Below are 14,639 nucleotides of genomic sequence, written 5' to 3'. Positions count from 1 at the left end.
TTGTGGGTGATCTGTGATTTATAAAGGGAACATTGCTTACAGATGTGCGTACACATGGTTAGTAAGGATCCTACATACATGTTTTAGAAATGAGACCCCAGGTCTTTTTAATCAGTTTCCAGGCGTTTCCATGACTTTTTCAGGACACCTGGGAACCCTGATAGTGCTCACTAAATATATTTTTAAGACAAATGTTTGCTTTAGTGTCCCATGACAACTCACCCAGCCAATCAGACCAGGGCGCATCTCGCAGAAGAATTTCAGATCGAAGTCTTTGATGCGGGGATTGAGCTCACGTCCTTTAAAAAAATCATAAGCCACATTGCCTGGTGAAGTAGAGGGAGAGAAAATAAATGAATGAATAAAAGAGGCACAACACAAAGTGATGTGATCAGTGACTAATATGGATCTTACCAGAGCTTCCCCCCAAAGCCAGCTGCTCTGCAGCAGCCGAGCGAGAGCGTACATACAGGTAGAGGCTGAGCAGGACAGATATGAGGAAGGAGGCCGTAGTGAGCTGCAGGAAGTGGCTGTGGATGTAGGTGAGGTCAACACCCTGGTGCACAGCTGCTGCTACCGCTACACTACTCACCACCATGGCAAAGAAACCTGGAGGGACACAGACAGGTTTGGATACAGATGGACTTTAAATGTGATTGAAACTACAGAGCATGGAGGGTTAAAAGATTACATTTGAATAGGACAGCAAAATCGTTGTCCCTTTAAGAATATTTTAAGCCTGTGTGATCCGTTAATAAAGCAACAGATGAGCCAGCACCTTAAGATTAGTTGTCAGCATTGGTGAATGGTAGTAAAAACATAAATTCACTGAATCAACGGAGACTTGCGTGCAGTTACAGACACAACTGGCTCACATTTCCTTCACTCAGCCTCACCATTGGTTCTGTACTTCAGCCTCTCCCCAGACCGCAGTGGCATGCCCTCGCTCAGCTAAAGACAGAAACACAAGAAGGTGTGATTAACAGATGAACAAGAGCACATTGAACTAACCGTGATGGAAATGACCAGTAAACACATGCATGCTAATGACATTTGTAGATAGGAATAAAAGCCACGTTTGCTTCTCCGGTAGTATTGGTTTTCATTCACTTCAGACACCAAGTCAGTATTTCATTGCAAACATCTGTTAGGAGAGACGTTTTTCCCCATTGTACCAGAAGATGAAAGACACATTGCACCAGTGAATACACCTTACTACACTGGTTGTACTGGTGAACTACTGTACTGATAACTGAGGAGAGGCTGAAACAGATGGTGTTTGTGTGTAATTGCTCTTAATTAACTCATGCATGCATTTTTACGTCTTTCCCCATTATATCAGAAGATGAAAGACATACTACATTAGAAGAAAGTACTATTTGGACTGAAATCCCACCAAACACAAAACAATGTTCAAAAGGTTTATCATTGAGGAGAGTAAATTCAGTTGGAGAAATAAGAACTAAGGGGCAAAAATGACTCAGGGGGGAAAGAATGAGAGCTGTCTACCTCCTGCCACAGCTAACAACACTGTACCAGTGAGTACTATACTGGCTGTACTGATGATGACGGAGGAGAGGCTGAAACTGTGTTTGTGTGTAATTTCTCTTAATTAACTAAGTCATGCATGCATTTTTGTGGGTAATGCATTTAGCGCTTCTCGCTCACCTTTCCAACCGGGAGGATGTAGAGCAGGACCTGGAATAAGACCCACAAGATGACAAATCCAAGAGCCTGCGCATCCCAGAAGGCATGGAGAGGGGGCAGAGGAGGGGGGAAGTTGGTCAGGCTGGGGTCCTCCAGGTTGACTTGGAGTACCAGGAAGAGAACCCAGGCTGGCAGGAAGAGCAGCCAGAAGTATGCTCCTGGAGGAAGGAAACACTTCCTTTACCACAACATGTCTGCATGTTTAGCTAAACACCAGCGCCATGGAGACACTGCTGCAAATAAATGAAGTGACTGCTTTCACACAGACCACTATTATGCTCCCCAACATACAAGCTATTGCAGTGAATCCTTCTCTGTAAAGCTGTGCAAAGTTTCTGAGAGCACAGAATACACACTGTTGTGTTAAAACCTTACCAGCTATAGCTGGGCAATATGGAAAAAAAATTCAAATATCATGATATTTTTGATCAAATACATCAATGTCGATATTGTATCGAAATTGTAGGGTTGAATATTGGTGCTTTCACAAATACTTACACAATGAAAGTTTTGATAAATAATCACCAGTAATGTGGATACAATGACTAAGTGGGTAAAGGCAAACAATAAAACTGTCACATGACATCACTTGACTGTAATGTAGCCTTTAAAACCAAGAAAAGACCTATGATATTAATATTGCCCAGTGCTAGTTTATGCTACATTCGGTCTTCCTGCCTGCGCTGCCAGGATCTCTGTAGGCCGTGAGCCAACTAGTTCTCCCAGTGATGAACAACATATTAACACCAACAAACATATTTTGAACATAATTCAATTCATAATTGAAACATATTATATGAATATAGAGTAGGGATACCCCGATTGATTCACTGTCGATCATTATCGGTCGATGTTTACTAAAAATGCGTGATCAGGTGCTCAGCATTCATCTCTTCTAGCCAATGATAAACTACTACTCACATATCGTTAAACACTTGGCCGAGAACAACAACCGCGTGCCTGTGCCTGATTGGCTGTTCATGTGTGGTGAAGTCATCCTGCGGCCACTTCCCACCCACCTTATTGGCTAGCAGCTGCACGTGGTTGCTGAGGCGCGCACACACTAATACAAACAAAACAATAGTTGGAGAGTCGTCACCCAGCGAAGAGTGAGAAAAAACAGCACCCAAACGCCAGATAGTAACGTAACGATAGTAACAAGCAACTATAACTAGTTGTTTTGGTGCTTATTCCTAACTGCTGCATGATGCTCCCCCCCCCCCCAATTCATAGGTCTACTAAAGAGTGACCCACCATTATATAGCTGGTTACACTGCCACCAGATGGAGATCCCGATACACTACAAACAGGCAAACTGGCCAATGCTTGACACAGCCACATCAGAAACACAAAAATTATCGACATCGGCCCTCAATCAGCAGATATTGCTCATTGATGATCGACAATTGGTATCGGAGGCTAAAAACTTTATCTGGCATCTCTAATATACAGTACCCTGAGTTACTACAAAGGTACAATGCAACTGTCCTGTAAAAGATTAAATTCAGTTATTTCCACTGAGTCAGAGAGGCAACACTAACACTACAGGAGTTGAAATTAATCAAATAATCGATGCATCGAATCGTGGACATGGACGATGCTGCATCGATAATCGGCAGGCTCATAATCGATTATTTCTGTTTACAATTTAATGGTGGCCTAACAACATTTCTGTTTACATATTCTGTTATGTTTTGCACATTCAGGCGCACTCAGTGCCATGTGCTCAGTGGTGTAGTTTTATGTATCCAATTTATTTAGTATTAGAGCACTGCAGAATATTTTGTTTTTGAAGCTTGAAAAGCTATGAATTAAATATCCTACATGGCTTTAATAGAAAACTTTATTTGACACATCGTGATGCATCGAGATATCAAATCGAATCGCTGACATAATCGTAATCGAATCGGGAGATCAGTGAAGATTCACACCTCTAACTAAAACAGAACACAGCCTCAAACACCGGAAAATTCAGAAATGACTAAACACAGTTGTGTGCCCTTAAATAGCAGCGCTGGTTTCAATGAAACTACTTTATAGATGGTCCCCTGGCTAATTGCTGCCTGTTGGCACCATACTGTAACCTACCTATCTTCCCTCCAAAGTCCAGAGGGAGGGGGGGGGAGGCAGCAGGAGCTGCAGCCGGCTCGGCCTCCTTCTCCTCCAGCTGCTGTGCTTTGGCCTCAACTGGCTTGGTTTCGTCCTTCCTGCGGCGCAGATTGTAACGGCCTTGGTTCTTCTCAGGCTCTGCCTCTACTATAGCATCAGTGTTCTGAAGGAAGATTTTGGGTCATTAAAACATACAAAGCAAATTAGCAATTTTAATAAAGTTCTTGCACACCATAAAGTCTTAGTGACAGGTGCAGAGGATCGTGGAAAGAAAAGAAGAATCCGGTCACTGCTACATTTCTGACGAACGTTAGGGTAGAACAGAAAAACACATTAAGATTCCTAGTTCTTCATTTCTAAATGGATTCTTGTATGTTGCTGATGTATGGTTTTTTTTAATCACTACATAGTATGTTAGTTGGATGGACAAAAAAGACTAAACTCAGTGCTGCCAATACACAGTGCAGTTGAATACGCTGATACTATGGAGAGAATTTATTCTATAGTTAGACCGTTAATGGAGGTAAGTATTTTAATGCATTTTTTATTATGTGCCGTAAGACAAAATATTTCTTCATATAAGGGTTATCATGTACGATATTTTGTTTCATCGTCAACATCACGATGGTAGTATGTGGGATATTCACATCGCAGGACCTGATTAATGCAACGTTATCACGACGTCTCCCGGCCATTTTCCACCGAGAGTTGCCAGAAAGCTGTTACAATTCAGGCTAAAGCTAATATAGTTAGCCTTAAGAATCAAGGGGTCTGTCCCAACTAACGTTACGGTTCGGAGCCACGAAGCTGAAAACGTAACACTAATCTCCAACAGCAGTCAGTGTCTGATATAACCTAACTGATTTAAGTGTTATAGCAGGCCCCGCTAGTCAACCACAACCTGAAATTTACAAGAAGCAACATGCATGCACTATTAATATCATTGGGCCTCATTCACCAACCGTTCTTACGAATAAATGTGTTCTTAAACCCTTCTTACGAAGATTCTGACATAGCTAAGAACAAAATCTACGAACACTGAAAAGCACTCTTACGCACATTTGAGTGATGACAATTTGCTCCAAATAATTGGTTACTGCATTTTATTTAATTCTGTCGTTTACAATGATAGTATTGTACTGTAATGTATTTCTGATCATTTGTTGAGAAAAAAAAAAAATCATATTATGCAAAAAAACACTAACACTGCAATTTACATCAGCAATTAAACTGATTAAATCCTGCGTTATTTGGTGATTGATCGCTATTTATAGAGCCAAAATGCAGTGGTAGAATGTAACAAAGTACAAATTCTTCGTAACTGTACTTAAGTACATTTTTCACGTATCTGTACTTTACTTAAGTAGACTCAATAGTACATACTTTTGACTTTTACTTTGTTACATGTTGCAGCAATTATCTATACTTTCTACTCCACCACATTTCTACAACGTTCCGTTACATTTTCTGATCAGTCCCCCCCTCCCCCCCTGCCAAAACGTCTTCCTGACCGTCACACGTTTGTCTCACCAGTGAAGTTTTGTTGCCGTAGATATATATATGGGGCACCGCTGATCCAAGCCGGCTCCGGTGCTCCAGAGCCCGGGGGCAGCGCCGCTGACCCTCGGTAATACAGCCTCCGGTAAAAGTGAAAATTAAAATGTTTGTTTTTTATTATTCCCGTTTTTAAATCATAGTTGCCATCTATTTCTCTCCACAGCGTCGTTTACTCCTCCGCCAGGCTGCGTAAGACGCGTTCATATGTTATTTATTTGGCTGGACCTCTTCACATCTCCCCATTTGCGCTGCTTAACACACTTTATTTGCTTACTTGCATGGTTAAAGAAAATAAAATACATCCATGAATAAAACCATTCCCATTCTAACAACATATTTCCATTTTATGCTGGTTAGGATAGGAACTTCTTTTAAAAGCCAGGCCTTGTTTGTGGTAGTGGACTTCTTCTACTTTTACTAAAGTAAATATGTCTCTGTTTATTTGTACTTTTATTTAAGTACCGATTCAGTACTTCCTCCACCACGTCTCTGACAATCTCTAACGCAGTCTCCCAGGAGGTGCACAGGAAGTGTCATGTCCTTATATGGGAATTTGCGGGGCGTTATCTTATGCTAATTAGGAACAACTGGCACGCGCTTTCAGTTACGAAGACGTGGGATTCATCAATCCTAAGAACACAGGTGCGAACAATTCTACTGTTTAAGAACACGTCATGAATCTGACTTTAGCCTGGATCGATAGTATTTTATGGTGTCATCAGTCAACCAGTGTATTTAACTACCTCATTTCTAAAACCACTTCAGAAGAGTAGTCACAGCGCTTACTTGCTTTGGTGTTTATAAAGTATTAAAGTTCAACCAACAATGGTTGACATTAGAAAAGTTCTTTTTTCAACATTGTAAGTCTTCTTGTTTTGGTTTTGTGATTTGGGGAAAAATTGTTCTAGAGCTGGTTCTGTTAGGCTCATGGTTGTGTGTTTATATGGTAGCATAGGGGGTGGATTGGGGATAGTAATGAGAACAATTAGACCGAAAATATGGCTATACAAAAAAACTTAATTAAAGTGGTTTCCTATAATGTGAATGGTGTTCTTAACCCAATTAAAAGAAGTAAAACTTTAAGTAAAATGAAGAAAGACAGGGCAGGGATAGTTTTCTTGCAGGAAACCCATCTGACAGAAAAAGAACATGGAAAATTAAACAGAAATGGCTATAACCAGGTATATGCTGCTTCATATAAATCAGGTCACAGGAGAGGGGTAGCGATTTTAATATCGAATCAAATCCCATTTCAAAAACAGTCAGTGATAAGCGATAAAGATGGAAGATATGTCTGGGTTAAAGGACGAGTAGAGGGAGAATTAATCAGTCTTCTGAATATATATGCATCCCCTGGATCAGATTGGTCTTTTTATAGACAAATGTTTGATTGCATCAGAGGGGGATGGGGTGTTAATTGCAGGAGGGGATTTGAACCAAAGGCTGGACCCTCTATTAGATACCACAGGGAGGGGAGTAAAAAAGAATGTGATTCCAAATAAAATTAGAGATATGATGGGGGAATTAGGTATCATGGATGTATGGAGGGAATTGAATCCTACAACCAAGGACTATACTTTTTACTCCTCTCCACACAAAATATACTCAAGAATTGATTACATCCTAATTTACAATAAAGATAGACATATGGTGGGGAATTGTGAGATAGGGGTGGCTGACTGATCTGATCATAGTCCGGTTTATGCAACTTTGGCTTTGATATCTAAAAAAAAGATCAACATTCTGGAGACTTAATACCAGTATATTAAAAGGAAACATTAAAGAAGAACTAGAATCGGAAATTCAAAGATATTTAGAGGAGAACGATAATGGGGAAGTGTCCCCACCAGTACTATGGGACACGTGCAAGGCGGTGTTAAGAGGGAAAATAATTGCCAAGGCTGCTTATTTAAAAAAATTGAGACAAAGGAATCTTGCTGCATTACAGTTGGACCTACAGAAATTAGAACAGGAACATAAAGAAAGGCCGAATGATAAAACTTATCAGGAAATTAGGAAGAAAACAGCGGAGATAAATGATATTTACTCAGCAGATATACAAAAAAAGTTACTGTTCACAAAACAACGGTATTATGAAACAGGTAGTAAATCAACAAAATTATTGGCATACAAGTTAAGAAAGCAGGAGGCCAGAAGTAATATATATAAGATTAGGGACTTTCACAATAAAACAATAAGGTATAAGACAGAAGACATACAAAAATGCTTTGAATTATATTATAAACAACTTTACGACCAACCATTCATTGATAATAAAACAGACATAGAAGCCTTTTTAGATACACTTTCATTACCAAAGGTAACAGAAGAACAAAATTCATGCTTGATATCAGAGATTACAGCTCAGGAAATAAGATCTGCCATTTCTAAACTTAAAGTGAATAAGTCTCCGGGAGCAGATGGATACTCCTCAGAGTTGTTCAGGGAATCATTAATATCAGTGTTAGGAAAAACATTTAACTGGGTGTTAAAGAAGGGGGAAATACCATATTCATGGCAGGAAGCTATAATTTCAGTAATGCCTAAAGAGGGCAAGGATGAATTGGACTGTTCCAGTTATAGACCTATTAGTGTCCTGAATCAGGACTATAGACTTTTCACTGCAATATTGGCTAGGCGTATTGAAAAACTCTTACCGAGTATTATTCAGTTGGACCAAACGCAGGATAATATAAGAAGGGCTTTATATGTGTTGCAGCATATTAAAGAAAACCATACTGAAGCAATGGTTATGGGAATGGATGCGGAGAAAGCGTTTGATTCTGTCAGGTGGGATTTCCTTTACAGTGTGTTAGAAAAATTTAACTTCCATGATATAATAATTAGGACAATAAAAGCCTTGTATACTGATCCAACGGCTAGGATTAAGATTAATGGTAGTTTATCAAATTCTATTTCATTAAGGCGCGGATGTAGGCAGGGTTGTTCGGCTAGCCCCCTTCTCTTCGCAATTTTTTTGGAACCACTTAGCCAATCCATAAAACAAAAGGCACAAATACAAGGCATAGAGATAAAGGGTACATGTCAGAAGCTTGCACTTTTCGCAGATGATGTTCTAATATTCTTATCTAGTCCTGATACATCCTTGCCAGCACTCATGTCAGAATTTGCGAAGTTTGGCCAAATGTCTGGATACAAAATTAATGTACAGAAAACACAAGTTCTCACTTTTAACTATAGCCCCTCCGAATCTGTTAAAGAAAATTATGATATTAAGTGGAATTTAAAATCAATGAAATATCTTGGAGTTAATTTAACAAAAGATATTGGCCAACTGAAATCAGCAAACTACAACCCATTAATTTCCAAAATAAAAGAAGACATTACAAGGTGGAATTTGATCCCCTTTATGACTCTTACAACTAGAGTAGAGGGGATCAAAACCAATGTTCTTCCCAGGGTGTTATATCTATTTCAGAATCTACCAGTGGAGATACTGGACAGGGAATTTATAGAATGGAATTATTTCAAGATATATCTGGCAAGGAAAACAACCTAGAATAAGATATAAAACACTACAATTGTCTAAGGCGAAGGGGGGACTAGCTCTCCCGTGCTTAAAGAGTTATTATCAAGCAGCGCAAATTAAGCCTTTGTTGAACTTGTGTAATCCCTCCTACTCTGCTAGGTGGAAAGAAATTGAATTGAAAAGGTCAACGGAAGCTCCAATTCAGGCATTTATCGGGAATAATAAACTCAGGCACCAATCGGAAAATATACCCAATCCTTGGATTGACATTTCACTTAAAGTGTGGTTTGAAATTGTTACAAAGAATAACTTGACACACAATAATAAGCTGTTAAGGTGGATAGGATATGATACAGAATTTTCCCCTAATAGAAGAGATAGTAGATTTAAAAATTGGGAACAAGGCCCTCATATGTTTTGGGAACTATTAGAAAATAAGAAGTGTAAAAGTTTTAAATCAAGATTTTTATAGATTTTTGCAAGTGAGGCATTATTTAGAGCATGATATAAAAAAGGAAAATTTTGACATTGAGTTAAACATTATAAAACTCTTTATTTCCGCATACCAATCTAAACTAAACAGGAAATTAATTTCAAAGATATATGTAGGGATAGAAATTTTAAAAGGAGACGATACACACTACATAAAACAAAAATGGGAAAAGGAGGCAAATATAAAATTGATGGATGAAGAATGGGAAGATCTCACTCAACAAATATGGAGAGTGACATCATCCTTAACTTGGAGGGAACATGGGTGGAAAAACATAGTGAGATATTTTAGAACTCCAGCTCAGACAAAATATCGGGATACAAGCTGTTGGCGGGGATGTGGGGAAAAGAATGCAAATCATGTTCATATTTTCTCGAGTTGTCCTTCAATGGAGAAATATTGGATGGAACTCAAACAATGTATAGACAAGATATTACGGATTAATCTCCCTTTCAATTTTGACACATTTTATTTGGGAAGACTTAATATGCAAGGTAAAAAGAATCCGAATTGTAAAATGTTTAAAATTATGCTACTAGCAGGAAAAAAGGGAATTACTAGGAAGTGGCTAAAGGTGGATGCACCAAGTAAGGAAAATTGGGTGGATGTGATGCATGATATATACATTATGGAGAAACTGACGTACACTATTAGATTTGAAATGGATAGGTTTGAGAGGTTGTGGAATGGATTCTTGGAATTTATTAGGCCAATAAGATCAGACTTTGTGTAAAATAGAATACCCGGGACACTCCCCTATTTTGTTCTTGCTACCAGTATATTTTAGTTTAATCTTTTGTTATTTTTTTTTCTTTTATTGTGGGTGGGGTGGAGGGGTATTCATTTAGTTCTGGGGGAAAAAGAAGACGTTGTAGGACAAGATAAAAAAATATGTATTATATGACCAAATGTGTATTTATGTCTTGTAACATCAATAAAAAAAATTAAAAAAAAGAAAAGTTATTTTTTCATTTTTATTTTCTATGTAGCTGCACTCCTCTACAAAATCATCCCACTAGTTGAGAATTGTTTATTTCCAAAATAGAGATATTTATGTCACCTTATAAGAATTAGTCTTTTTTTCATATCCCAATATATATCGCACAAAGAAAAATAAAATGTAAATTTTTTCCAATATCATGTAGCCCTACTTCAAAATGAAAGCACTAAGATAGAAATGGTTAAGGATTTTCTACTGAATTAGATTTACTTTTAAATCAAACCCTAAACCAAAGGTTAGAGAACAAATCTATGAGTTGATTGATTGATTGATTGATTGATGAGTTCAGAGGTTTCTTCCTGAGAGGGAGGTTTTCCTTGCCACTGTCACACTGAATGCTTGCTCTTGGGGGAATTACTGGAATTGTTGGGTCATTTTAAATTTTAGAGTGTGGTCTAGACCTACTCTATCTGTAAAGTGTCTTGAGATAACTCTTGTTATGAATTGATATTATAAATAAAATTGAATTGAGTATAATTTCCCTACGATCCCCATCCTTATTCATTTACAGCTCATGGAGTAGCTTCTTTTGTACATAAAAACACTATCACAAAGCTATGACTGAGCTGCTTTGTCAGAAAGCGTCTTACAGAGTGTATAACTATCTAGTGTTAAAGACTACGGTCACCAGGGTGGGAAATTAGCACCCGCCACCCGCCAATGGCGGGTATTTTTTCAAATTGGCGACTTTGCCTTTTTTACCAGCCACAGTGGCAGGTGGATTGTAAAACATTCCTTGTAACGGATTGGACAGTTTTTGTCAAAGAATGCTGTTGTTAAGTAACAATGCACAAAGCTTATAGGAGTCGCGTTACGTTACTGCTAATGAATCCCCAAAATGTCCAGATTTTGCTGCTTCATAATAAAAGCATTCAAATACCAACATAACGGAGGACCTTTATTGTGAAGAACTTACAGGAAATGAAACCGGGGCTTTGACCACGCATAGTCGAGTAGCTAGTTTTCAGCGCTAGTCCGTGAGTCCGTGACACATGTAGCTAGCTAGCTGAGCTGAGGTACAGACAAAAGGAAAATTATCTGTTAAAAAATGTGGCGACATATCCCCGGTGTTAAGAGGCCCGCCGCGGAGTCAGCAGTAGCTATGGATGTACAAACAGTTGAGAGCCAAGTACAGAAAAAGAGAAGGTACTTCTCGAACAAGTGGCGCATTGACAAACGTGCAGCGAAGACCATGCAAAACATTTCAGACCGTCCTGCCAACCTGTATACATTTTAACGTCAATGTAACGATGTTTAAGGAGCTGCTGCCGTTTTAATCCTGTCTTGTATCTCTACTGCTCAAGTAACTGACCCCCACACACACACACACACACACACACACACACACACACACACACACACACACACACACACAACACACACACACACACACACACACACACACACACACACACACACACACACAAAACCAGAGATGAGACGTACAGGATGACCTAAATTGAGGACAGCTACACTTGTTATTGTAAGATCAATGATAAGTTTAAGTCCAATAAGTCCTTTATCAAACCGTATGAATGTGTGTCTCAGGCCAGGATAGGAAATTAACTAACAATGTAAAGATCAACAAGCTACTGACACATAATAAATAAATTTATATTAATAAAATATGTATTAATAATAAGTAATTTAATAAAGCAATTAAAAGTATAATAGTGCACTTTTTATAAATTTGAATTCCGGAAAAAGTGGCTGGTAAAAAATGTAAGTGGCTGGTAAAATTGGGCATCCACCAGCCACTTTGGCTAGGGTTAGGGTTAATTTGACACCCTGACGGTCACATAACATGACTTCAGAGACTAGCTGAACAAGCCAAACAACTAAGCTAGCAAAACTGGAACTGAAACAACTCCTTTAAGATTCCCAGATGTCTACCGTAGGAGCCAGTGAAGCTCTGGTAAAGTAAAGTCACATGTTGGTAGCCATGTGAGGGGCTAAATGAAGCCGGATCTTGTGAGGGGGGGCCTCTCTCAGCTGGAACGTGCATGCATCATGACATTCCATTAGCTCTAACATACCTCAGAGCCAACAGTAGTAGAGCATGAGTAGCAGCTGGAACATCAAGTGTTGGTCTATCTATCTGACAAAACTCATCTCAACCTCAGAGATACGCAACAGAAGAAAAGCTTTGAATAAAAAAAAGCATTAATGCTTTCAATACATGTGTATTTCATGAATTTGGTCTGTCTTCATCGGTGTTAATGTTCTTGTGTGTACTGAGAAGAAAATATTGTTTTAGTTACAAGATTGAACTTACCTCATTTACTTTGTTAGCAGTGTTATTCTCCTCTTTCTGCTCATGCTTATTGTTGCTATTGTTCTCAGCTGCCTTTGTCTGTTGCTGCCCATCACACAATGGAGGGACAATGATGGAGATGAAGAGAGACAAAGAGGGCAAAAAAAGCAATGTGAGGACAAGGCAGAGAGAATGTGAAGGGTTAGGGTCAAAATCCAGCACGGCAGACAGAAAGTGACACATTTCCCCTCGATGACAAAGTACTGATGATTTAGGACATCGATGACCTAGTTATGTTTTATAGCTATAATGTCTAAGGAGTAGGATGTGTTTATTTGCTTAGGCATTGTTTGACATGCATGGAGGCGTATTATAGTTGTGTATTGCAGGTAGGCCAGCCGTGTGATATACTGAATGGCCGGGTTGGTGTCGCAGGAAGCTACTTCCTCCACGTTCAAGGCACTTTCTAGGAATAAGATGTGCTGCTCTGGAACAAAGACTGTTGCCTAGTAACATCATTAACAACAGAATGTAGCTCCACTTTGCTTAGTGTTGTAAGCGTTTTGATTAATGACTGCTGATTGTACATTTTTTATTTCAAATTCCACACAGGCTATCATTTCTTCAAGAGATTACATGAATTTAATTTGGTGTAAAACTTTGCATGCCTAGTTTGACCAGGCAACCGGGCAGTCCACTGGGCCACATTACTCTATAGCGTTAGATAGCTGTTCAAACAGTCATGTATCACAGGTGAACAGTGATTGGCAACAGATGAGAAGGCAGCTGTGGCACTCACCAGGGGACTGAGAATGACTTCCTGCGCATCCTTCAGCTTAGTATCCCTGCGGGAGGCCGGTGCACTCTCTGTGATTGCTGCAGCAGCGACGGCGGCCGCTGTGCGGGAGGACGAGCGCCGCGTGTTCCTTGCTGGGGAGCGGGAACGGCTGCGACGGCGGCCCGGTGATCGTGAACGCGAGCGGGAGCGTGGACGAGGCTGGAAACCAGCAGCACTCTGAAGGAAAAAGAGGAGATAGCAGCCATTATTAACAAATGGGATTGTTTTTTTTATAAGTAAAACTGCCTCATCTTGTGTTTAATATTAACTTTATATATCATAGTTTAGTAGAGGTCGTCTGCTACAGTGGTATTCCTCCAAATCATTAAATAGACGAGACATTTTAAAAATAATAATAATTTGTGTTTCGGCGCTGGGCAGTCTTCTTGCAGTGTTCCTACACATTGGCTAAAACTGCCATATAGCCTCAACAATGACAGGAAAACTACATTTTTAATTCTTTAAAAAGACATACTATTTTTCAAGCTGAAATGTGGACCAACATGGGAACTCCCTTTATCTGCCTGAGTAAAGCAACATGTATCATTAAGGTCAGCAGCAGTAGTACCCTTTGGCTTAGCTATCATTACCACTGTAGATGTTAGAAACTTTAGCTTCTGAACCTTCCCCTAACACACTTTGTTAAATAATTCCCCTGTGGTTTGAGCCTGCACTACCTTGATAACTGATAACAACCTAGAATTTTAATAAGGGCTGAACAATTAAGAAGAATCAGATTAGCTAATTGTTAAGTAAATTTGGGTTTAACATTGTTTATTCCTCTTTTTATTATTGCCATTGTAGATGTTAGAAACTTTAACCGCTGAACCTTCCCTTAACACACTTTTGTTTAATAATACCCTTGTGGTTCAAGCCTGCACTAGCTTGACAACAACCTAGAAAAAAGATGATTACACCATGATATCACACAAAAAAAAAAGTTACATTAAAGTGTGAGAAGACTGAGTGGAGTTGTGTTTGGGGCTACCTTGATGTCCTGCTCCCTGAGCTCCAGCTCAGTGCCATCCTTGTAGATGACGGTGTAAAGCTGACTGTTGGCATCAAAGCGCAGCACCTTGACCTCATAATACAGGCTGCTGCCAGGCCAGCGGCCCATCACCATGTCCCCTCTCTGATACTTGACAGAAGGCATCGTCACTGACCTGAGAAGAAGGCAAGAGTGGAGCAGAA

The 14,639-nt window shown here is 39.4% G+C and overlaps 1 protein-coding gene across 1 annotated transcript in view; it reads right to left on the bottom strand.

Moving 5' to 3' along the window:
• The window catches only part of lbr (lamin B receptor), a 38,996-nt gene that overhangs the window by 13,582 nt on the left and 10,775 nt on the right, over positions 1-14,639 (bottom strand). The window contains exons 2-9 of the mRNA XM_039782878.1: positions 14,437-14,611; positions 13,410-13,625; positions 12,632-12,715; positions 3,796-3,979; positions 1,669-1,865; positions 897-951; positions 415-609; positions 223-326 (exon numbers count right to left, since the gene is read on the bottom strand). Of these exons, the coding sequence (XP_039638812.1) occupies positions 223-326; positions 415-609; positions 897-951; positions 1,669-1,865; positions 3,796-3,979; positions 12,632-12,715; positions 13,410-13,625; positions 14,437-14,611 (1,210 nt within the window). The remainder of the gene's footprint in view (positions 1-222; positions 327-414; positions 610-896; positions 952-1,668; positions 1,866-3,795; positions 3,980-12,631; positions 12,716-13,409; positions 13,626-14,436; positions 14,612-14,639) is intronic.

This window comes from Perca fluviatilis, chromosome 18 (assembly GCF_010015445.1).
Source record: "Perca fluviatilis chromosome 18, GENO_Pfluv_1.0, whole genome shotgun sequence".
NCBI lineage: Eukaryota > Metazoa > Chordata > Actinopteri > Perciformes > Percidae > Perca > Perca fluviatilis.
The sequence above is the reverse complement of the archived record's forward strand: the minus strand, read 5'-3'. Positions and strand labels throughout refer to the sequence as shown.